This window comes from Rattus norvegicus, chromosome 5 (assembly GCF_036323735.1).
Source record: "Rattus norvegicus strain BN/NHsdMcwi chromosome 5, GRCr8, whole genome shotgun sequence".
Classification (NCBI taxonomy): domain Eukaryota; kingdom Metazoa; phylum Chordata; class Mammalia; order Rodentia; family Muridae; genus Rattus; species Rattus norvegicus.
Window position 1 is genome coordinate 153,294,528 of NC_086023.1, and position 23,400 is coordinate 153,317,927.

Here is a 23,400-nt window from a genome sequence, read left to right on the forward strand (position 1 = left end):
GCAATAGGCAAGATATTCTCTCTCCATTGCGGAGTGATTGGTAAGGACAGGGGAGAACAAAATGGCGGTAGGTGTGAAGGGCCCATCATGGTGACAGGGACATGGCAGGCTCTTCCAATCAGTGTGGTGGTGGGAGACAGTGAAGGGTGTCAAGGTCTCTGCTGGAGCAAGGCTTCTACGTGGGAGAAAACTCGCATGGTCACAAGGGAGCTGCAGCCTGTGCACAGGAAATAGACTAAGAAGGGCTGAAAGCCAGGGTCTGTCTCCACAGGTGCCAGGGTGATTCAGAGGAGTGGGTGCCCTGCCTTAAGACCCCTGGGGGAACCTGCCGGTGCCCGATCCAAGGCCTCATTGAAGGGCAGAGCTATCGATTCCGAGTGCGAGCCATCAGCAAGGCCGGCACCAGTCTCCCTTCCAAGGCCTCAGCAGCAGTTGTCATGGGTGACTATGATACAGTCCAGAAGAAGACGGGTAAGATCCTGAGGGAGCATTGTAGGGACTCAGGCAGTGCACTCAGAAGGGACTGCCTCAGGCAGGAAGAGGTGGCCTGGTTTCCCCTTGAAACTGCTGTGGCAAAGCTACCTAACAAAAAAAACAAAAAACAAAAAACAAAACAAAACAAAAAAAAAAAAAACCTAAGAAAGGAAGTGCTTGTTTGGGCTCCAGTTTGAGGGTACAGTCCATCACAGCAGATGAGCCATGAGCCCACAGAGAGGCATGACCACCACTGGCTGTCTCAATTTCTTCTTTTTACTAAGTCCAGGACCCCAGCCCATAGAATGGTGAGACGCATGCTTAGGAAGGGTCTTTCCATTTCATTTGACTCCTTCACAGACACTCGGAGGTTTGTTGCCATGGTAATTATAAACAAAGTTGACAGTCTAACATCAACCCTCATGGGCTGGAGGGATGGCTCAGCGGTTAAGAGCACTGACTGCTCTTCCAGAGGTCCTGAGTTCAAATCCCAGCAACCACATGGTGGCTCACAGTCATCTGTAATGAGAGCTGATGCCCTCTTCTGGTGTGTCTGAGGACAGCTACAGTGAAATTATGTATAATAAATAAATAAATCTTTAAAAAAATAAAAATAAACCATTAACCATCACAGGGACTCCAGGAAGCCCTAGTCTCAGACAGAGAAGACAGTGCCCAGGGCCTACTGTGATGAGAACTCATAGTCTTACACTTAGGTACCCTTGGTCTGATGGAGGAGGCACAGTCCTGTCTTTAGGAACCCATCCTCAGAGAGGGAAGAAACAGCTAGTCTGATGGAAGACACCAAACCCATTTCCAACAGACACCTATCCAAGCTCCAATCAGAGCTGCTACTTGAGGTGCCCTCAAAAGCCCTATATCTGGGGGTGTTGGAGACACAGCTCTCCCAGACCTTAGAAACCACCCTGCTTGGGTTTGCCCCAACTCCATGGAGTCCAAGCACACAGCCCCAGTGTCTTTCTCCATCTACCACGAGCAAGTACCCACTTTGGACTCCAAGAAAGCTAGACCCAACAGGCCCAGACCTAGGGCTGCCAGGCCAAGCAGGACCAGGCAGGATACAGAACCTGAGGTGACTCACTGACGACTCCTGATCTGATCCCCTATGCTCCATCCGGCCTCCTAGAGATTCCCTTTGACCTGGGCCGCAAGATCACCATCAGCAAGAACGATTTTGAAGGTATGTGTGAGCTTCCCTGGCTCTGCTCAGTTCTGGAGCTTGCCTGCATTGGCTGACTGAACAGGGAGCTGGCTAGTCACCTTCAGGGTGTAGGAGGGTCTAGCCAGAGGAAACCAAGAATGTGTGTGTGAGTGTGTGTGTGTGTGTGTGTGTGTGTGTGTGTGTGTGTGTGCGTGTGTGTGTGTGTGCGCGTGTGTGTGTGTGCGCGCGTGTGTGTGTGTGTGTGTGCGTGTGTGTGTCACTGTAGACTGACTGGCTGTGCTTCTGTGTGGAATAAATGAGTTTCTAGGGAAGAGACCTGGGCAAGGCCTCAGGGGACCGGAGTCTGGTACTGGCTCTGTCCAGGTTTGCTGGATAGATTAGGACAATCTCCTCCCTCCCCTCCCCACCATCCCATGCTTCCTAGCACCCTCTGTGGAATGCAGGGCTGAAATTAGGGGTCTTTGAGGCTCTTTGAGAGCCCACTCATCTCTCCTTTAATTGATTCTTCATTCCAGACGCTGTGACCATTCCCTCAGCCCCAACCAATGTCCACGCCAGCGAGATCAGAGACACCTATGCAGTTCTGAGCTGGGAGGAGCCACACCCCCGGGGCAGAGCCCCACTGACTTACACTCTGGAAAAGGTACCGATGGGAGCGAGGAACACCCCCAGGATAGGCAGGCTCTGGGGTCTGTGGAGGAGGAGCAGAATGTGGAGAACCCCAGGAACAGCCTTGGTATCTTCAGAGATGGGAATTACTGCCTGGAAGGGCCTGAGCAAAGCCTTACTCTGAGGCAGGAGGATGGACTACATGGTGAAAGTCTAGATACTCACAAATAATGTTCCCTACGGTCAGACAGTTATAACAGTAATGAAATCCACTGGTTTACCGCACACCGCCGTACCCCCAGGTCAATGGCATAGAGGCACACTTAGGGGCCAGTGCTCCAAGCTATGTTGGGTGGGAAGCGAGGCCTGTATTTATCAGACAGGGGTGGGGGGGGGCATGTCTAGCTCTAGGAAGCCATACTCACTAGGGACAGAGACAGAGCTGGAGAGACTGTGAAGGAGCCAGAAGGTGACAAGGCCGATCAGAGGACAGCATTGACGGGAGTCAGTCAAATCTCTGCTGTAAGAGCCTCAGCCAATTCTCTAAGCTCGTCAGTGACTCGGCGTCCTCCATCTTAGATTGGAAAGTCTGCCAGGGGGTGAGGGGTAGGGGTGGGCAGATAAGGGGTGTGGGGGAATAGAGAGGGTGAGGGGAGAGTACCACACATAGCCGGGCTGTGAATATGGTACTACAGAGCTGGAAACTGCGGCTCAGTCTCCTCCCTGAAGGCAGAGTCTGAATTAGTAGATGTCCCAAGGCCTTAACTGAATCCATAAATTCAAAATGTCTAGGGAGGAATCCCCATATCTGATTATCCAGAGAGTCTCTCTTCACCTAACAGATAAATAGCCCTTATTCTCTGGCCTAAGAGAAGTGGAGATAGTTGAATATGTGTGGAGCTGGGAAGACAGTTAAAATACTTACTGTTGGATACCCAGCATCCACATAGAAAACCATCGTGGCGGTGAGCTTCTGTTACCTCATGAATGCATTCAGAAGGATCTGCTCTGGCCATTCAGCCTAGCCAGTGAATAAGCTCAGAGTTCAGTGAGAGGTAGAAGGGGTTGGGGATTTAGCTCAGTGGTAGAGTGCTTGCCTAGCAAGTGCAAGGCCCTGGGTTCGGTCCTCAGCTCCGAAAAAAAGAAAGAAAAAAAAAAACGAGGTAGAAAACAAATGAGGAAAAGTGTCAACATCTGGCTGCACACACACACACACACACACACACACACACACACACACACACACATACACACACATACTTCCACACACGGGCACATGCTATCCCCACACACAAACATACGTGCAAAAGATATTTGTTTCCTAGACTGTGGGAATCAGATCTGACCTTGGGGTCAGGCTGCCTGGGCTCAAAGCCTGCCTCCGCTAGTCAGTAACAGTGTGACCTTGAGCAAATTGTGTTCGCCCTTCTGTGCCTCAGTTTCTCCCCTGGTACAGTATACATAATAACAATATACACCTTATAGATCTGATGCGTGTGTCACCCGAATGTGCAGAGAACAGAGCCCAGCACACAGGAAGTGCATGGTAGCGTCCACTGAAGCCTGTGGTGATTTTTTTGGCCATGACAGCCATGTGGGCCTTGGGGAAGAACCAGGGAGGCAGGGTCAGAGGGTTTGCACTGTGGCTGGTGACCCTCCATTTTCCAGAGGCATGGGAACAGTTGCCTTCTGGGCCACTGATACAGTGAAGAGAAAAGGGAGCTCGTGCAGCTCACACGAGTTTGCACGCCCTGTCCAGATCCTGCTTGATGGGCGAGTACAGACATGTTATCGGAAAAACCTCAACACCCCCACTCCCTCCCTGGTGAGGAAATTACCATCCACCTTGCAGGGCCTTCCTGAGAATTCATTGCCTTAGTCATCCACTCTCCTCACGTGGGCTGAGACCGACCGACCCTAGGGATACGGTGAGGTGGGGCGTCTGAGAAACAAACTGAGGACAAAAGTCTGGGTACCAAGGAATGAGAAGTAAAATGGGAGGCTTCTGGAGTCTTAGGTATGACTGGAGGCCTTCCCAGTTCTTAGTAAGGAGCCAAGACATTCTAGAACATTCCTGGTACAGGCTCCAGCAAAGTACAAAGGCCCAGAGAGCAGACCGGGGCCTCTGGAGAGCAACAGGAAGACCCAAGACTAATGTAGTGGATAAAGGAAAGTAAATTATGGCCGGATAGGAAGCAAGTCGCAGCGTTTGTAACAGGACGTGGGAGCCTGGAAGGGTTCTGAGCAGACAGCAGTCATAGACAGTGGCTATAGAAGTCGCTCTGACAGCCTGTGAAGAAAAGACCGGAGTGAGGCATGGTGGTGCGTGCCTGTAATCTCAGCACTTAGAAGGGAGAGGCTAGAAGATCGAGAGTTCAAGACCAGCCTCAGCTGAGTTTTAGGCCAGCCTGAACTACATGAAATCTTGTCTCAAAAATCAAAAAGGAACTGGAGATATGACTTGGCAGTCATCAGACAACCAGAGCACCTCGCAAGCACCTGTAACTCCAGATTCACAGAATTGGATGCCCCCTTCTGGCCTCTGGATTCTCTCTCTCTCTCTCCCCCTCTCTCTCTTTCTCTCGTGCGCACACATGTGCATACACACACACACACACACACACACACACACACATACACACACACATACAAATAAAATGTTTTTTAATTAAAAAAAGATAGCAAAAAGACAGGAGGTAAGAAGGAAGAGAAGAAAGACAAAAGGGAAGGAAAAGTTAAAAGTTAAAGTGTCAGGGGTCAACTACACAAGTCATTCAGGCAACCAGAGAAGCTGCCCTGAGTCAAGGGTGTGTCGGGAAGTGAGAGGTAAAGAGTTAGAATTAGACCCTGGATGTGTTTTGAAGGTGGAGTCCACTGGCCTCGTGGCTAACACATAGATCAGGGTCTCCCATTCTAAGGGCTGGGGCCCAAGTGACTGCAGGTCTGAATGCCATTAGTACTGTGTGAGCTACAGTGGAACCCACAGTTAGGACTGGCCATGCCTTAAGTGAGGGGCTTAGCAGGCATCAGAGTGGGGAGGTTGAGGAAGCAGACAGAGGAGGAATCAGATGCTCAGGGGCCATTGACGCTGCAGACAGCTGCTCTAGAAGCCAGCAGGGCTAGGGCCCAGCCCACAGCCAGGCTCCAGAAGCCGCTAAGCCCACTCCGGCCTCTCTTGTTCTTCAGTCTGTCATAGGCAGTGGAACCTGGGAGGCCATCAGCTCAGAAACACCCATCAAGTCCCCAAGATTCGCCCTCCTGGACTTGGAGAAGGGGAAATCATATGTCTTCAGAGTGAGAGCCTTGAACCAGTACGGCATGAGTGATCCCTCAGAACCCAGCGAGCCTATCACCCTGAAGGGCAAGCCAGGTACCAAGTAACGCTGCTCCATGGAAGACAAAGACAGACTATCTAGACTGTCAAACCTGGGCTGGGAACTCAGGCTTCAGAGAGGGGCCTTGCCTGCTTCCCTACCACTGCAGCTGAAAAGCAATATGGCCTCCAACCTATAGAGTTTTGAGGTGTCAGAAATCATGTTTCTCTGGGCAGCAGGCTTGGGGAGTGATGGGTGTTCTCTCTAGATGAATGGTCCACAGGTGCTAGTGAGTGAGTGACCCTCAGTCCTAAGGTCTCTGCTGAGCCTCTTACATGGGTGGACTTCCTACACAGGCCCCACTCCCTCCACAATGGCCAGACCATATGAAAACTGGCTCTCCAGGCAGACCTAGTGTGGTCGCTTGCCAAGCTCACCCTTCTGGGAGCCCTGGTGACAGTTGCCTCCCCCACCTTTTGACTTCTCCTGAGTTCCCCATGGCGGCTCCATCCTACCCTAATTTCTCAAGGCCACTCCTACTTTAAAGCCTCTGGATTCTGAGGTTTCCCATTCTTTGAGGAGAATCAGATCTGAAGGCTCCCTGGTGTAGCCATCATCCCTTGAGGAGCTGTCCCAGAAAAGTCTGGTGGCTGTAGGTCTTGCCTGGAGAGAACATCGGAGCCCTGGATTTGCCCTGCTTCAATTACACACACACACACACACACACACACACACACACACACACACACACACACATTTACACTCAACATATAAACCATATACGTTTATATATAAATTGTGTCTGTGTGTATTAGTCACCACTCTATTGCTGTAAAGAAATACCATAACCAAGCAAGAAAACTCTTACAAAAGAAAGTATTGCTTACAGTTTCAGAGGTTAGTCCATTATCATCATGGCTGGGAGCATGGCAGCACACAGGCAGACACGCTGCTGGAAAGAAACTAGGCCTGGCATGGACTTTTGAAACCTCAAAGCCCACCCCCAGAGACACACTTCCTCCAACAAGGCCACACCCCCTGATCCTTGCAATCCTTCTCAAACAGTTCCACTCCCTGGTGACCAAGCATTCACCTAGATAAGCCTATGGGGGCCACTCTCATTCAAAGCACCGTAGTCTGTGTGTCTGTAGCACACATGATGAGTTAGTGGGCAGTCAGTATTTTCCTTTGATCCTGGTCTCATCAACATTTAACTTTGATTATGGGCCTCATCAGTGAATGGTTTGTGATTAGATGCCCGCAGCAGCTAGATCAGGAGAAGACACTGGTACAATTCAGGAAAAGAAAGGAAAGTTGAAAAGGGGGAGAAAAAAATAAAAGACATTTCTTTGTATTATAAAAGTAGATTTTACTGAAGAGAGAGAGAGAGAGAGAGAGAGAGATAAAGAAGGAAAAGAGGAAGGAGAAAATGCCCCTCTCCTCATGGCTTCTCCTGTGGGGGTCACAATAGTGAACACCAAGATCATCAACTTCTACCCAGCCCTCCCATTCACCCACTCACCCACCCATACACCCACATACATGCACACACACATACACATACACACTCACCCACCCCGCATACATGCACACACACTCACACACTTCATATACATGCATACACACCCCATACTTGCACACACACAACCCATACATGTACACACACACCTCATATATGTACAGACATACTCATCCACTCCATACATGAATACACACACCTATATATACACACGCACTCATCCACCCACCCCATATATGCACACACACACATATACACACACAGAGCCATTCATTCATCCATCTTATATGCATGCATACCTCCATATATACATACAAACATCTGTCCATCCATTTAGCAAGTCACAGAAGTCCCAACTCAAGCAAGTTTGTCATTGGGAACCATAAAAATCAGTACACAGGGCTGGAGAGATGGCTCAGTGGTTAAGAGCACTGACTGCTCTTGCAGAGGTCCTGATTTCAAATCCCAGCAACCGCATGTTGACTCACAACCATCTGTAATGGGATCTGATGCCCTCTTCCGGTGTGTCTGAAGACAGCAACAGTGTACTTATATATAATCAATAAATAAATCTTTTTTAAAAATCAGTACAGAAGTTTCAAGAATAGAAAATCAAGTTGTTTGGGGGATTTGTTTCTAAGACTGAAATTAAGGACTGGGAAAAGCTGGGAAATTAAGCTCTGAAATTAAGCTGGGAAAGGACTGAAATTAAGGATTGGAAACGGGTAAATGGGAAGGAGGGAAGGAGGGAGGGAAGGAGGGAGAGAAAAGGAAGAAGAGGGGGAGAGAGCAATTGACTGGGATTAATGTAGAAGGCCTTAGAGCTTGAGTTAGGAAATAAGACGGCTTGTAGGACAAGAGAATGAGTGACAGCTTGAGTGGTCCCAAAGCTCTGTAGCAGGTCTGGAATCTAGCCACTGCTTTGACTGCTGTGGAAGTCCTCCCAAATCCCCCATGCTCCTCCTCCCTGCCTCCTCATCTATCAGAACCATAACTCAGTGTCCTCCCTCTGCTCCTCTGTTTCCCAGCGACCCTCCCTCCTCCGGCTCAAGTTCAAAGTTTCCGAAACACTCAGACCTCTGTGTCCCTTACCTGGGAGCCTGTGGATGGTGGCTCGGAACTCCTGGGTTATTACATCTACTCCCGAGAAGCAGGAGCATCAGAGTGGCAGACAGTGAACAACAAGCCCATCCAGGACACCAAGTAAGTCTGTGTCACCGGCTGCTGGCCAGGATACGCCAGGCCGGCCACTGCTCTAAGTTCCGTGTGTGCACACATAGGTTTGTGCACATGAGTGTGGAGGCCAGAGGTTGACACATGATGTCTTCCACAGTCAATCTGTGTATGCGCATATGCTCACACATGCACATGTTCGTGTGTGTGTGTGTGTGTGTGTGTGTGCGCGTGCGCGCGCGCGCATACCATCCCGAATATTTGAAGGTCAGAGGACAACCTTTAATGTCGGTCCTCATCTCCCAACCTGTTTGAGACAGGGTCTCTTGTTCACCGCTGTGTACATCAGGGTAGCTGACCTGTGAGCCCCGGGCAATTCTCCTACCTGGTTCCCCATCCTGTTTTGGAGGACTAGAACTGCAAACTACCACATCCAGCTCTTTGTGGCTGCTGAGGAGCCAAGCTTGTGTCCTCAAGCTTGCTGTGCAACGAGCCGTCTCCCTAGTCCTACCTTTAAGAAAATGTTTTTAAATTATGTTTATTTATCAACCCGGGCGCATATTGAGGTCAGAGCCTGTGGAAGTTCTTTTTCTATCATGTGGATCCTAGAAAGCAAACTTAGATGGTCAGGTTGAGTTCTCTGTACAACACTTTATCTAATTCTCTGAGGCAGGGTCTCTCAATGAACCTGGAGTTCACTACTTGACTTGGCTTGGCTGGTCGGTGAACCATAGGGACCCTGTCTCTGCCCTCACACATACACCCTGAGCGGAAGTCATACATACACACAACCACACTCCGCGATTGTATTGGTGCTAGGAACCAAGCTCATTTCCTCAGGCTTGTGTGGAACACACTTTACCCAGAGTGCCATCCCCCAGCCCCTCATCTCTGCATGTGGGTGAGAGATTCTAGAAGAATGGGTATTCTTTACAACCCGAAGGACAACATCCTCCGTGGGCCGTTTCATATATCATATAAGACTGAGGCAGTACTTTAGACTAGAACCTTGTTTTTTGGTTTTTTGTTTTGTTTTGTTTTGTTTTGTTTTTTTCGGAGCTGAGGACCAAACCCAGGGCCTTGCGCTTGCTAGGCAAGTGCTCTACCACTGAGCTAAATCCCCAACCCAGCCTAGAACCTTCTACTCCTATCCCGCTGCTGACCATTTCTCCCACAAGGTGATTGATTCAGATAATGTCAGCTCTCTGGATGCTCCTGACAGCTGAACTTTTCTCTCTCAGGTTCACAGTTCCAGGGCTGAGGACTGGGAAGGAGTACGAATTTTGCATCAGGTCGGTCAGCGAGGCTGGGGTTGGCGAGAGTTCAGCTGTAACACAGCCCATCAGGGTCAAGCAAGCTCTAGGTGAGTCTAGGCTGGCACCCACATGCAATGCTCAGGGAAGCCTGTCCTGGCCGTGCCTTGGAAGGTCTGATTCCAACCCTCTGTCAAGGGAACTGGAGCTCTCTGCTCACCCTTTCCCTCAAGGAGAAAGTCAGGGGACAGTGACCAAAAGTCATTGCGTATCCTGATCCTGGGTCTCTCTAGGCAGTGGGAAGGCTCCCAGGCTCAGAGATGAGACTCCAAGACACCCTTCAAGGGAGCAAGACACTTCTGGCTCAGAGAGGGCTCCTAGATCTGAGTGGGCACCCTCAGGGGAGGCTTCCTGGAGCCCCACTGCCCAGTAAAACCACCCTAGGGAGCCTCTCCTCAGTCCTTGCCTCCTACAGCCACCCCATCGGCCCCATATGACTTTGCACTCCTAAACTGTGGGAAGAATGAAATGGTCATTGGATGGAAACCCCCCAAGCGGCGAGGAGGCGGCAAGATCCTGGGCTACTACGTGGACCAGCATGATTCAGAGGAGTTAGACTGGCACCCAGTCAGCCATCAGCCCAACCCAAGCCGAGTGTGCAAGGTGAGGCTGGACAATGGGCTCAGCTTCTATCACCACTGCACAGGGCAGAAAAGCATCCTGGGAAGCCTTTGCATTCCCCGGGCTCTGCTGCCCAGGAGCCCCTGGAACAGTCCATCGGAAGCTCCCACAGGTCTCCTGTTCTGGCTGGCCCATTGCCGTGATGCCCAGCCCCCTTCTCTGCCCCAGCCTCAGCTTGCACCCTGTCTGGCTTTCTACCTCTGTAGGTCACCAACCTTCATGAAGGCCATTTCTATGAGTTCCGAGCCCGGGCCATGAACTGGGCAGGCATTGGCGAGCTGTCGGCACCCAGCAGCCTGTTTGAGTGCAAAGAGTGGACGATGCCGGAACCAGGTAAGAGCTTGAGAGCCTGTACCCAGACTTGTCCCCACCCTCCCTCATCACAGCAACAACGTGGATGCCACTGCCCGCCCTGGCCCTGTTAGTCCAGACCCCACATTTTACACAGGCTGACCCTGTAAAGCCTGACACAGACTATCTTAAGCCTGCCTGTCCCTAACCACAGCACTGCTGTCCCCAACCTTGACATCGTCTGAACTCTTTCTGGCCAGATACTTCATTGATCCCCAGGTCACACTGTCAGAATAGTCAGTTCCTGGCTTGCCCGGGTCTTTCAATTCACCACCCCTAAACCCGGTATACAGAGATAGTCGTCCACTCTGAACACTGCTCTTTTAACCTTCTGCTCTCTCACAAATGAGCCTCTTAGCTCTCCCAGGAAGAAACGGTCTCTGCTGCCACGTTCCCCTGGTTTGTCTCGATTCTGTGTTCCCCAGAGAACCTTCCGCAAATGCTGGGAAGAACTCCATGGTGGTGGAGCATTTGTTAGCCTATGGGATCCCCTAGGGTTTGCTGTGTGGGTGCGTTCTGCGAACGGCCTCTCTGTTGCCCTTCACAGCCCCATCTAATAAGAGCAGTTATTGCTTCTCTTGAGAGGCAAGGAGACAGGAACACAGAGGCTAAATAACCCCTCGAGTCCCCAACACTGGAAAGGGTAGAGCTGAGACATGTCCCTGGCAGTCTGTCTCCGGAGGTCATGACCTCAGCCTCCACCCTTGACTCTAAAATGGCAAAAATCTGGGAGGGTTCACGCTGTCTCAGACGGGGAGTGGAGAAGAAGGTCAAGGAGGCTTCTGGGAGGAGGTGATGTGGAGCATATTTTAAACAGTTAACCAAACGTCAGGGCCAAGGTCAAATACTGGGAAACCAAAGCTGGCCAAGTCCCACACACCCAAAGAGAGTGCTTCCAGACTTCGTGTTAACTGGCATCTGCCAGCTTCTACACTGACTGCTGAGCTTGCTGGCTGGCTGGCTGGCTAGAAAGATGGACAGTTGGCTGGTTGTTGCCTGGCCAAACAAACCCACATCTTTGCTCATATTTCCTTCCCGACAGGTCCCCCATATGATGTGAGGGCATCTGAGATTCAGGCCACCTCCGTGATGCTGCAGTGGGAGCCCCCACTGTATATCGGAGCTGGGCCAGTCACAGGCTACCGTGTCAGCTTCCAGGAAATAGGCTCTGAGGAGTGGAAGCCGGTCACCCCAGATGCCACCTCCGACACTCACCTCAGGGTGAGTCCTTGCCCCTCTCTCCTCCCTGCCACAGCATGCAGACTTCAATAGTTCTCAGCAGGCATTTCTTTACTTAATAGCAGCAGAGGACGGGAGAGAGAGACTTGCTCAGGGCCACATGGTAGTAGGTTTGGCTGGTTGGTGGCAATACCTAATCCATGCTGGATAGATACTTCCTAAAAACTCACCCGAGAAACGATCAGTTATAGTAGCATTTAGACACATGCATCTTTGACCCCCAAAATCTGCTTCTGTGATTTCAAGGGAAATAATAAGACATGTGTGAGGAGACCCAAGGACAGTGGCATATGCTCCTTATAATTGCAGCTGTAGAAGTGACTTAATGTCTGTCACTGGGGCGTTGGGTGCTGAACTAATTCAGAGTGTGTCCTTCAGAGGAACCGAACGAGAGGGTGCAGAAGAGGTGATGGAATGGCCAATGTGCTTGAGCAATGCGTGTGTGTTGGTTGATGTGAAAACATACATCATGTGTAGGAGGAAAAGTAAACCATAACGGTGTGCTTAGATAGCGTGCATCTACCACGTCATATGATGACATGCAAATATGCATACATGCATATACGCTTTTTGATTAATTTGGTAATAAGGGCAAAAGTTCAGGTATGTACTCTGTTTATGTCCCTGGGTTTTCATGAGAAGCAAACTCCAAAATTTCAGCAGCCCAGGATATATTGTCCTGTCGCAGTGTCACGCAAAATGCGTGTGATGTCTGCTCGCGTGACCTACAGTCTGTGGGCACATCTGGATTTATCGGGTGGCCCAAGACAGTTCTCCGTCCAGTGTTGCCCAGAGAAGGTAAAAGGTTTAACACTTCTGCAAGTCTCAGCCCTCCGGGTAACTTATCGATCTCGAAGTGCCCTGAGTCCTGTCCACTGGGACCGTGGCTATTTTCGCTTCTACACACAGGGAAGGAAAGGTTGCCCATGAGGATGACCTGCAAGCATTTGCCTGGGTCAGAATATGGGGGAAGGGCGGTACCCAAGGAGCAAGTCGCTGACTCAGAAAACAGCTCCGAGCTTCCGGTCCCAGCACAGAGGAGGGGAGGCAGAGGCAGGAGAAGCTGAGATGTTTAGATGATGTTAGGTCTGCCAGACAACGGGGGGGGGGGTGTCAGTCTCCCCAGAGTAGGGACAGCCAACGCACGGTGATGGCCCTCGCTCTTTCGTGTGTACCGGCCCAGGCCAGGGCAGATGGCCTCAGTAACTTGGCCCTGGTTTCCACCTTGGGATGCTTGGCCGCCACTCAGTATTCACCACCCACTTCTTGACACCTGCTTAGTGCCAGATCTGGAGCAGGTCCCAGACCTTTTAAGCTAAACATGCTGTGGGCGTCTGTGACAGGTGACACCATTTGTTGATTAATGCTACAGGGATCAGGAGGGATTCTGGGAGCCCCGTGGAGGGAAGTCAGAGTCGCTCCCTAGCCTCCTCTCAGAGGCCACTGCTGAATAAGGAAGCCGGAGTTAGGAGCCAGTTGAACCAAGAAGGAAGTGGGGTGGGGTGCTGTGAGTGGAGACCTCAGCCAGGTCTGAGGCCAAGGACCCTGGAGAGGTGCGGAGTGAAGGTCATTTATGCAGGAGAAAGAGGGCAGAGGCTCAGGTGCCTTGGGACACTTTAGGTCATAAGCATCAGACCTTGAAATTGACCCTGAAGACCACTGGAAGACTTAGGCATCGTCAGCTCGGCAGAAGTAAAGGCAGCCTGAAGAGAGGTCCCGGGAGCAGGGGCACCGGAAGCTGTGGAGCTAAACCAAAGCACAGCTGGAACACAGACAGGGAAGCCTCCCCTAAGACTCATTGAGGAGCCACACTGGGCAGTGCAGACCATAATCCCAGCTTCCCAGAAAGCTAAGGTAGGAAGATAAATTCACAGCCTGCCTAGGCTACAGAGCAAGCTCAAGGCCAGCCCGGGCAGTTTACTGAAACCCTGATTCAAAATAAAATTTTAGAGCTGAGGATGTGGCTCAGATAATACCCAATGCCTGCCTAAGATACCCAAGGCTCTGCATCTGACCCCCAGCCCCATGGAAGCCAGGCATGGCGGCGTATACCTGCAATCTCAGTACCCAGGAGGTAGAGGCAGAAGAATCAGGAAGTCAAGGTCATCCTTGAAGACACGTCTGACCTACATGAGACTGCCTCCAAGTTGTAATTAACTTATTTGATTAGTTTTGAGTTGGGATCTAGCTGGCCTGGAACTTATATATAGACCAGGCTGGCCTTGAACTCATAGAGATCGGTGCTTCTGTACTAGGACTAAAGGCATGCACCATCGCATCCAGTCCTTTTTTTTTTTTTTTTTAATGTTGAGACTGTAACTCAATGGTAGAGTGTGTGCTTAGCATGCAGGAGGGCCCGGGTTCAATCCCCAGGACCACCAAAGGAAACAACGGAAATAACTTATTCAGGGCTAAGAAAGGAACGTGGCAGGTGACCCAGGTGCCTCAGCCTCTGAAGAGAAGGCAGTATGTGTGAGAGGTGAGGAAAGATGGGAAGATGTGAGTCGTGTTTAATCTGGTTCCAGGCATCAGCGCCAGAGAACAAAGCCAGGCAGAGAGCCCCAGACAAGATTGGAACCACTGGGCAGTGGTGGTGCATGCCTTTAATCCCGCCACCAGAGAGGCAGAGGGGAGTGGATCTTAGAGTTCGAGGCCGGCCTGGTCTACAGAGTTCCAGGACAGCCAGGGCTACACAGGGACAGCCTGTCTTGAACAAAAGGAAAAGAAGAAAGGAAGGAAAGAAGGAAGGAAGGGAGGGAGGGAGGGAGGGAGGGAGGGATGAAGGAAAGAAAGAAAAAGAAAAGAAAGAACACCAGAACTGATCAGTAGGCACAGTGGTACACACCTGTAATCCCTGTTCGTGGGAAGCAGAGCCAAGAGAATCAGGAGTTCCAGGCCAGCCACAGATGCATAGAAACTTCAAAGTCAGCCTGAGTTGCAAGAGACCTTGTCTTTAAACAAAACAAGACAAAATATTGGAACTTGGAAGCCAAGAATGATATAAGCCTTTAGCCGCAGCAGACCAGAGGGCAAGGCAAGGGAATGATGGGTCCCAGGCCAGCCTGGGCAGCATAGAGAGGCCTTATCTCCAAAGAATCGCAAACCTGCCCTGGGCCCAGGAAAAGAGCAGGTTCCTGGCCTGCCCCAGCCCACGAGGGGTCCCAACAGGTCCGCCAGTGTCCGCGAGGGCACAGCTTTCCTGCCCTCAGACTTTGCTCTCCTCCCCAGGTGTCTGACTTGCAACCAGGAAAGCAGTATATGTTCAGGGTCCAGGCCATGAACTCAGCCGGCCTGGGACAACCATCGGTGCCCACTGACCCCGTGCTCCTGGAGGACAAGCCAGGTAGGATGACCAGGGAGGACCAGGCTGCACTGCAGGAGACTGGGAGCAGGAGGAGGAACTTAGGGGGAAGATGGGGAAGCCTGGGGGTACAGCAGGAGGCCTGGATCCAGTGGGCTCTGTCCCACCCACCACTCTACCCACCCACTGCCATCTCAACTTTGCCTGATGGCTTGTGCCCCTCTCCCTCCCATTCCTCTCCCCCTCCCCCTCCCCACCTGTGTCTTCCACAGGCTGTGAGGGAATCTTCCCTGACCTCTAAGCCGTATGTGTGAACTTACACAAATCCTTCAACTGATAGCCAACTCCACCTCAGTTGCTCCATGTCCTCTGCCTCTACTGGGCTCTCAGGACCTGTGGTCTCTCCTGCTAAGCAGCCCAGAGTCGCTCCTAGGTCCCTCGCACAGTAGTACCCACTTCTAGTGCAAAACATTTAAACCACAAGGCCCACAGGCAGCAGCCGGCAGACTCACCCACACTGGTGACCACAAAGCACTCGTCTATTAAGTGCTCCATCAACAACTTCTCGGGGACACGGCTGCGGATGAGGAAGCAGAGCTCTGCTGTTGTGAGGGGGGAGACGGGGACACAGGGTGGACGGACAGTAAAGACAGATGGCAAAGTAGTCAGGAAGTCTTAGGATAGCCAGGAGTAAGGCAGGGATACCCCTCAGTGGTAGAAGGCTTGACTAGCTCTGGGTCTTGTCACAAACTGTAGGGATGAGAAGAAAGAAGAGAAAAGGAATGTTTAAAGACAGGAGCCAGTTGTGGTGACACACACCTGTAACCCTAGCTAGGGCTCCAGAGGTCAAGGTTGTAGAATCGTGGCTACCCTGGACTACATAGTGAATTCAAGGCCAGCCTGGGCTAATGTAGCAAAATTGTATGTCAAAGAGAAGAACTGAGAGGGGCAGGGAGAAAAAGGAGGAAGAGGAAGGAAAATAGAAATGGGGGGGGGAAGCCAGCAAGAAGGACTTCTTGGAAGAGGTGACATTTGAGTTGGGGATCATGAAAGGCTTTCGAGGTCACAAAAATCCCCGTGTCCCTTCCTGAATCTCACCCCAGATGCCCATGAGATTGAAGTTGGTGTGGACGAAGAGGGCCAGATCTACCTGGCTTTCGAAGCCCCCGAAGCCCCTGACTTCCCTGAGTTTCAATGGTCCAAGGATTACAAAGGCCCGCCAGACCCACAGAGGGTGGAGGTTAAGGATGAAATTAACAAGTGAGTGGGGCGGGGCTGAGGGAGGATGGAGTGACGGGGGTGGAGGGGAGAGAGCACCCAAGGGTGGTAGACCTGGTAGGGAGACACACAGGTTGTCCAGGGCTGCCTGGCCAGCTCAGAGAGAAGCAGGGAGATGCCTTAGGGGCAGAAATGGAGGCCTTCTTTGGGGTTCTCTTGTGATAAGCAGTCATGAGTGCCACCGCCTTAATTCCTGAAGCAGACAGAGTCGCTGGCTGGTTGGTTATAACGTGTGTGCCACACTGCCAATCTAGAGGGGACCTCAAGGGACTGCAAGGGTCCAGCTTGGCCAGGACCTGGGAAGGAGCTCAAGTCACGAAAGATTCTCCAGCTCCTCCCCTCAACTTTCCTTACTGGCTTGTCTCTTTCCCCCTCTTCCCACAACCTCTTCCACAGGCTGTGAGGGAGTCCTGTGTTTTCAAGGCCAAAGCCCCATCTCAGAGGTCAGCTTTGTCTCTCTCTGCCAGGTCCAAGGTCATTCTGAAAGAACCAGACCTTCAGGACCTGGGCGTCTACTCAGTGGTGGTCACCGATGCTGACGAAGACACCTCTGCTAGCCACACACTGACAGAGGAAGGTAATGGCCTTCAGAGGAAGGTATTGTCCTCACGCCCTGACACCTCCCCAGGGAAGCACATCCTGACCCAGAGCCCAAGCACCCGTGCTCATAGAAGCCAAGCAGACACTGAGGCTCAGCCCACCCACTGAGCACTGATGTGGTCGCTCCTGCAGAGCCTGGTGTGTAGAGACGCTCCTCTGAGGGGACAAGGAGGATATGCAACCTTGGGGTGACCGAGACTAGCTGCGGCATCTCCCATAGTGCTCCAGGAGCAAAGCCCACGGTGCTTACCAGCAGTCTCTGTGGAGCATGTGGCCCCTAGCTGATGGCAACGTGGAGCTCTCTCTCGGAACGTCTCAGCATGGAGGCCCTGGGCTGGCTGTACTCGAACCCTGTGACCTAACGTTGCATCTGTTTTCTTCTGTGCCCCTCCCTGCCCCAGAACTGAACAAGCTGAAGAAGCTGAGTCACGAGATCAGAAACCCAGGTAAACACCGAGGCGAGCCTGCTTCCTAAGCAGAGTTGAGCCGGGCAGGGAACAAGGATATAGTGTGAGAGCACGGGAAAAGGGAGCCACACACTGGAAAACCAGAGACCAGAGGCAAAGGAGGCAGGGAGGTGCAAAGGAGGGAAGCAAGTCGGTTCTTATCATCACGAGCCTCACCATCATCTCCACCACCATCATCATCATCACTATCATCACCACCCATATCACTGTCACCATCACCATCCCTGTCACCACCACTATCATAATCACCATCAGCACCACCACCGTCACAATCGTTATCATCTCCCTCAGCATCATCTCCATCATCATCATCTCCATCATCATCATCATCACCATCACCATCACCACCATCAGCACCACCACCATCATCATCACCACCATCACCACCATCAGCACCACCACCATCATCATCACCACCATCACCATCATCACCATCCCTAACAGCTCTTGAGACGACTGGATGTTAGATCATCCAAACCTCTGCTTCCCTGCCTTGTCTCTCCCTGGACGGTGGAATCCTTAAGCCCAGCCAAACACTTGATCACGTATTGGAATCACATTGAGAACTTTTCCAAATCCCACACCCAGGCCAGGCTCCAGCCAAGTTAGAACGGGCAGGGTGAAGCCAGACTCCAGTGTTTAAGGTCCATTGAAGAGGAAATGCGTTTCTGAAATCAGTTCGGTTTACGGAGAGCTTCTAGGCTCCAGCCAGGCCCACAGCTCCTTCAAACTCTGCACATTCACTGCCAAAGCAGAGCTGGGTGGGGAGGGGCGGGGCTTAGAGGCCGAGTGGGCGTGGTCGGACAGAGAGGAGCTGGGCGGGTCCTGGGGGGAGTCGGAAGAGGAGAGGGCTCCCACCCACACCCGTCCTGTGTCTCCCAGTCATCAAGCTGATCTCTGGCTGGAACGTGGACATCCTCGAGCAAGGTGAGGTGCGGCTGTGGCTGGAGGTGGAGAAACTGTCGCCAGCTGCGGAGTTGCACCTCATCTTCAATGAGAAGGAGATCTTCAGCTCCCCGGTAAATGGTGCCCACAGTCCCTGGGGAGGCTCCCCTGCCCCAAACAAGGCGGCCTCTCCTAAGAAGTGGGGTCTGGGGCCAGCTGTCATTTTGGTAATAGCTGCCTCTTTGGCTGTCCCTGCAGTGGGGCGTCCAGGCCAGGTCGCCTGGCTTTCAGTACGGGTGGGGTGGAGTGGAGTGGGGTAGGGTGGGGGTGGGGGTTGTTATTAACCAGGGCAGGGACATTTGCACGCCCGCTGCCATTTTCAAATGTCCTTCTCAGCATTCCTAAGGTGAGAAAGCCTACCTGGGGCTGACAGTTTTCCAAGCCCTAAACCTCCGCTTTAGACGTAAATATTAAAGCACTTTCTTACAGGCCCAACAGACACTCGGGGAACAGGTTTTCTACTCCCTGCCACTTTATGGTGGTCTTTCCTTTTCCTGTTCCAGTCCTTTGCTTTTCTCCCCTCTCCTTACAAATCGGAAGCGAATTGTATCCAAGAATGTCAGTGGTACCTAATTGTATCCAAGAATCTACAAGCTAACACACACAGCCAACATACACGGGTTTTATTTTAAATGATATTTGCACAAAATGTTACACTGTTTCCATTCTAAAGCTGTAAGAATGGTAAATAGGTTTGTGAGGAACCGGCTATTATTCAATTGTTTTTATATGAAAACCAACCGATTCCAGTCTTAACGGCAGTGTCACATCATTTGCGAATTTCATCTCCAGGAGGGTAAAGCAGTCATCCGAATTCATAGATTAGGGCTGGCGAGCAACTCAGAACTAGAGCTCATGCCTAGTGTGGGCAAGACCCTGAGTTAGAACCAGAGAAGGAAGGAAAATGGAGGGAAGGAGGGGGAAGAGGGAAGGAGGGAGAGGGAGGGGAAGGAGAAGGGGGAGAGAGGAAGAGAGGGAGAGAGGGAGGGAAGGGAGGGAGAGAGGGGGGAAATATATATTCCAGAGAAAGGGATGATGGTTTTGGTCAGAGGAAATATCATGCTGGGGAATGCAGGGTCCACATAGAAGAAAGAGAACACAGAACTGACTTCTGCAAATAGTTCTCTGAACTCAACATATGTGCTGTGGCCTATGCACTCCACCCCCAACAGAGAGAGAGAGAGAGAGAGAGAGAGAGAGAGAGAGAGAGAGAGAGAGAGAGAGAGGGAGAGGGAGAGAGAGAGAGAGAGAGAGAGAGAGAGGGAGAGGGAGAGAGAGAGAGAGAGAGAGAGAGAGAGAATATTAAAATGTAATAATTTTAAATTTAAATTGTAAAAGAAGTTGATAATAAGCAACAGAGGCACGGTACAGCTACAAAGCTTACTATTAAATTATAATTAATTCAGGCATGGTATGCTGGGGACTCCCAGTTTATTCAAGCAGAAAAAAGCTACCCCGATCCCTGTACATAGCACCCCAATCTTGATCAGACCCAGAGGTGTGCTCCCAGCAGAGCTCCCAGGACAGGAAATGCCTAAAAAGGACTTGGGGATTTGTTCCGCCAGAACCGCAAGATCAACTTTGACCGAGAGAAGGGCTTGGTGGAGGTCATCATTCAGCAACTTTCCGAAGATGACAAGGGGTCCTACACCGCCCAGCTCCAAGATGGAAAAGCCAAGAACCAGATCACCCTCGCCCTGGTGGATGACGGTCAGCCTGGTCCCGCTCCTCCCGGAAGCGCCCTCCCCACCAACTTGAACCCATCCTAACCATGTACCCTCCCGAGAGGCTCTCGGCTCTAAACACGTCCCTGGTCTTCTGTCCACCCCAGTTCCCTTCGCTCTCTCCACTCATGCCATTTCCTCCCGGTGTATTCACAGATTTTGACAAGCTTCTGAGAAAGGCAGATGCAAAGAGAAGAGACTGGAAGAGAAAGCAGGGTAAGCCATTGATCAGTGCTGAAAAATACCAACCCGGGGTTGGGGATTTAGCTCAGTGGTAGAGCGCTTGCCTAGCAAGCGCAAGGCCCTGGGTTCGGTCCCCAGCTCCGAAAAAAAAGAAAAAAGAAAAAAAAAAAAATACCAACCCAGCCAGGGAGGCTCACCATGATCTGGTCAAGTCTCGCCCTGATTACAGAACAAAATTTCAATTTCCAAGCCCGAGGGCCGGCCAGTGCCTCCTTACAGTTCCCTTCCTTTAAGGAGCCCCCAGACCCCTTGCTCCCGCCACCGCAGTCCTTGCCCCCACCCGCAGTCTTGGTCTCCGGCCCAGCTGGTTTTCCTGTCTGGCCACCAGGTGGCGCCCTGGTTCAGCTTAAAGCGCATGACTGAGTTTGTTCTCTTTCCCCTTGCAGGTCCCTATTTCCAGGATCCTTTGACCTGGAAGGTCACAGAGGACTGCCAAGTGCTTCTGACGTGCAAGGCAAGTCTACACCTCACCTCTAATGAGCCATCAGTCCAGTGAGGCGTGGCCTGTGACTTGTCCCCAAGCCCAGTACACAATCCCCCACACACTCACACACACACACACACACACACACACACACACACACACACACACATACACACACACACACACAGTGTCTGTATGACTTGATTTCACCTTCCTCACAATCATCTATACCGTGCCGTCTCAGCTCAGCAAGGTCCTGGGCATTCATAGTTCCCTTAGGCCTCTGGGAACCCACAGCCCAAAGAGAATTACTAAAAACAACATACCTTATGCTCCGTCAGATACGTTCAGGAAAGCTATGCCCTATAGGGTACTTTAAGGAGGACTTCCTGGAGGAGGTAACATCTGACTTCATTAAGAGGCCTAAGTATTTACAAGAAAAACAGAGTCAAAGAGGTCAAGAGGCAGGAAGTGACATTAGCAAAAGTCAGGACCCAGAGGTCAGCACTTGAGACATAGTATAAGGAAGGGATCAGCTGGTTCTTGTGCACCAGGAGTTTCAATGGGCCATGTGAAAGGAACCTTGTCAAAGAATATGGGTTTTATTTTAAAACGAAGTCTTATGGAGGCCCCTCATGCCCTGTCCCCTTCAGGTAACCAACACGAAGAAGGAGACTCGCTTCCAGTGGCTCTTTCAGAAGAAAGAGGCGCCCCGTGGGCAGTACAGCCCGCAGACCGGAGATGGGAGTCTCTGCATTGAGGAGGTAAGTGCAGAGGGGGCTGGGGGTTCACCCTGCTCAACTGCCAACTGAATGTGCCAAGAGCGCTGGGCGGAGCCTGAGCAGAGCTGATCACGCAGGAGCGCCAGGGCCCAGTCAAGATAAGGCCAGGGGTTGGAGAGCTGGCTCAGCGTTCGAGCCCTTGCTGCTGCCGACCGCAGTCTGTAGCTCCAGTTCGCCCTCTTCTGGCCTCCGTGGGCATTACAACCACACGATGCACAGACATGCAGACACTCGATCATACACGTAAAACTTTTAAAGACAATGTTTTTTAGAAGATAAATACTAGGACCTCGGAGTGTGGTTCAGCTGGTAGAGAGCTTGCTGAGGGAATGAAGTGTGGAAGCTATATAAGGTGTTTGAGGCCAGCCTAGGCTATGTGAGTCTTAAAAAATAAAATAAACATAAAACCCTAATGCCAGGCTTGGTAGCTCACTCCTTTAATCCTTGCACTGGAGAGGCAAAGGCAAGGAGAGCTCTGTGAGTTCGAGGCCAGCCTGGTCTATAAAGTGAGTTCCAGGACACCCAGTGTGCAGAGAAGCTCTGTCTTGAAAAACAACAATCAAAAAAAATATAATTAAATTAAAATTAAACAAACCAAACTAATTTATGCATTTTAAAAAAACTCAAAATTAACATTAAAAATTGGGATATAAATATTTCAAAACATAAGCCCAATACTACAGATTACTGACTTTTTTCCATGTTGCAGGATCCAGGCCTGGTTCGGTTCCAGCATATGCAGCCTAGAGCTAGTCACTGACCCTCTCTGACCTTACTGTTGTTCTCTGTGAGCTCCCTGCCATAGTCAGGGGTTGAGGACAGGAAAGATGCGCCCATGAGGCAATTCAGAGAAAAGCAGGCTCGGAGCTGGGTTCTTTCCTCAGAGGACTAAGAACTCCTAACCTTCCACTTGCCACATACCCGTCTGCTGCTGACTTCCAGAGCCCCTGCTGGATCCTGGGGATACTGGGTAGTTGTTCACAGGTTCTTACTAGGAAGGAAATGATAAGTCAAGGGTCTTCTCCCACATCTTGATTGGGACATGCTCCTCAAAAGGGATGTGACATTCAGTGGGTGCTTAATATTCATGGAGTCCTGGGGGGCAGGGCTTTCTGGCCTTCACAGTGTTAATACCTGGGTCCTTGAAGGACAGCAAGAAGACCAGAGCCACTTCATAGATGGGTAAACTGAGGCTCTGACACATGAAGCTCAAGGACATAAGATGAGAGTTGGGTCAGAAATCACTCCCTAGTGGGTGCAGCCATGTCTGTTCCACTAGGCTGAGGCATGCCTAGATTTCTGTCCACTCCAGGGCCTTGCTCGCTCCAGTATAACTGGGACTTTACGACCTTTGGTGGGTAAAAAAGAAAAGTTTTAGAGGAAAACCTACCTCTGCCTTGGATCCTTCCACAGTGTCCCAAAGTCACTGTGTGGAAGTGGCCCAGGTGGGAGGGATCTTTAAGGATCCCTGAAGGAGTTGCCTTACGATAAGACGTCATTTCTGACCTCCGCTACTTGACCCAAAAGCTCAACCCTGGGCTGAGGCTGAGCTTAGTAGGTGCTTTGTGTAGCACATGAGATGGCCAAGGTTCCATCTTCAGCAAACATTTTCCAAACTGCAATCACGCTTTCAGTTCAGTGACTGCTGCTGCAGATTTGATTCAAGACTGCAAACACGTGCCAGAGGGACTCCCCGTTCTGAGCCAAGGAACGCACGCTTCCTTCTGGGGAAATGCAGAGGGTCCTTGCGTTGGAGCCTCAGGGAGAGGAGAATGTTCATGTCCTGTACAGACAGGCTCTTCCTAGGCTCTACAGACCGAGCTGGGCTGCGCTCTAAGGA

The 23,400-nt window shown here is 51.2% G+C and overlaps 1 protein-coding gene across 2 annotated transcripts in view; it reads left to right on the forward strand.

Annotated features, from left to right (window-relative positions):
- The window catches only part of Myom3 (myomesin 3), a 50,542-nt gene that overhangs the window by 18,222 nt on the left and 8,920 nt on the right, over positions 1–23,400 (forward strand). For both annotated transcript variants that reach the window (NM_001107987.2, NM_001372118.1), the window contains exons 12-29: positions 272–471; positions 1,622–1,675; positions 2,173–2,300; positions 5,453–5,636; positions 8,128–8,302; positions 9,514–9,635; positions 10,001–10,188; positions 10,413–10,539; positions 11,600–11,778; positions 15,025–15,139; positions 16,201–16,357; positions 16,843–16,952; positions 17,377–17,421; positions 18,325–18,461; positions 19,953–20,097; positions 20,268–20,327; positions 20,741–20,808; positions 21,432–21,542. In NM_001107987.2, the coding sequence (NP_001101457.2) occupies positions 272–471; positions 1,622–1,675; positions 2,173–2,300; positions 5,453–5,636; positions 8,128–8,302; positions 9,514–9,635; positions 10,001–10,188; positions 10,413–10,539; positions 11,600–11,778; positions 15,025–15,139; positions 16,201–16,357; positions 16,843–16,952; positions 17,377–17,421; positions 18,325–18,461; positions 19,953–20,097; positions 20,268–20,327; positions 20,741–20,808; positions 21,432–21,542 (2,305 nt within the window). The remainder of the gene's footprint in view (positions 1–271; positions 472–1,621; positions 1,676–2,172; positions 2,301–5,452; positions 5,637–8,127; positions 8,303–9,513; positions 9,636–10,000; positions 10,189–10,412; positions 10,540–11,599; positions 11,779–15,024; positions 15,140–16,200; positions 16,358–16,842; positions 16,953–17,376; positions 17,422–18,324; positions 18,462–19,952; positions 20,098–20,267; positions 20,328–20,740; positions 20,809–21,431; positions 21,543–23,400) is intronic.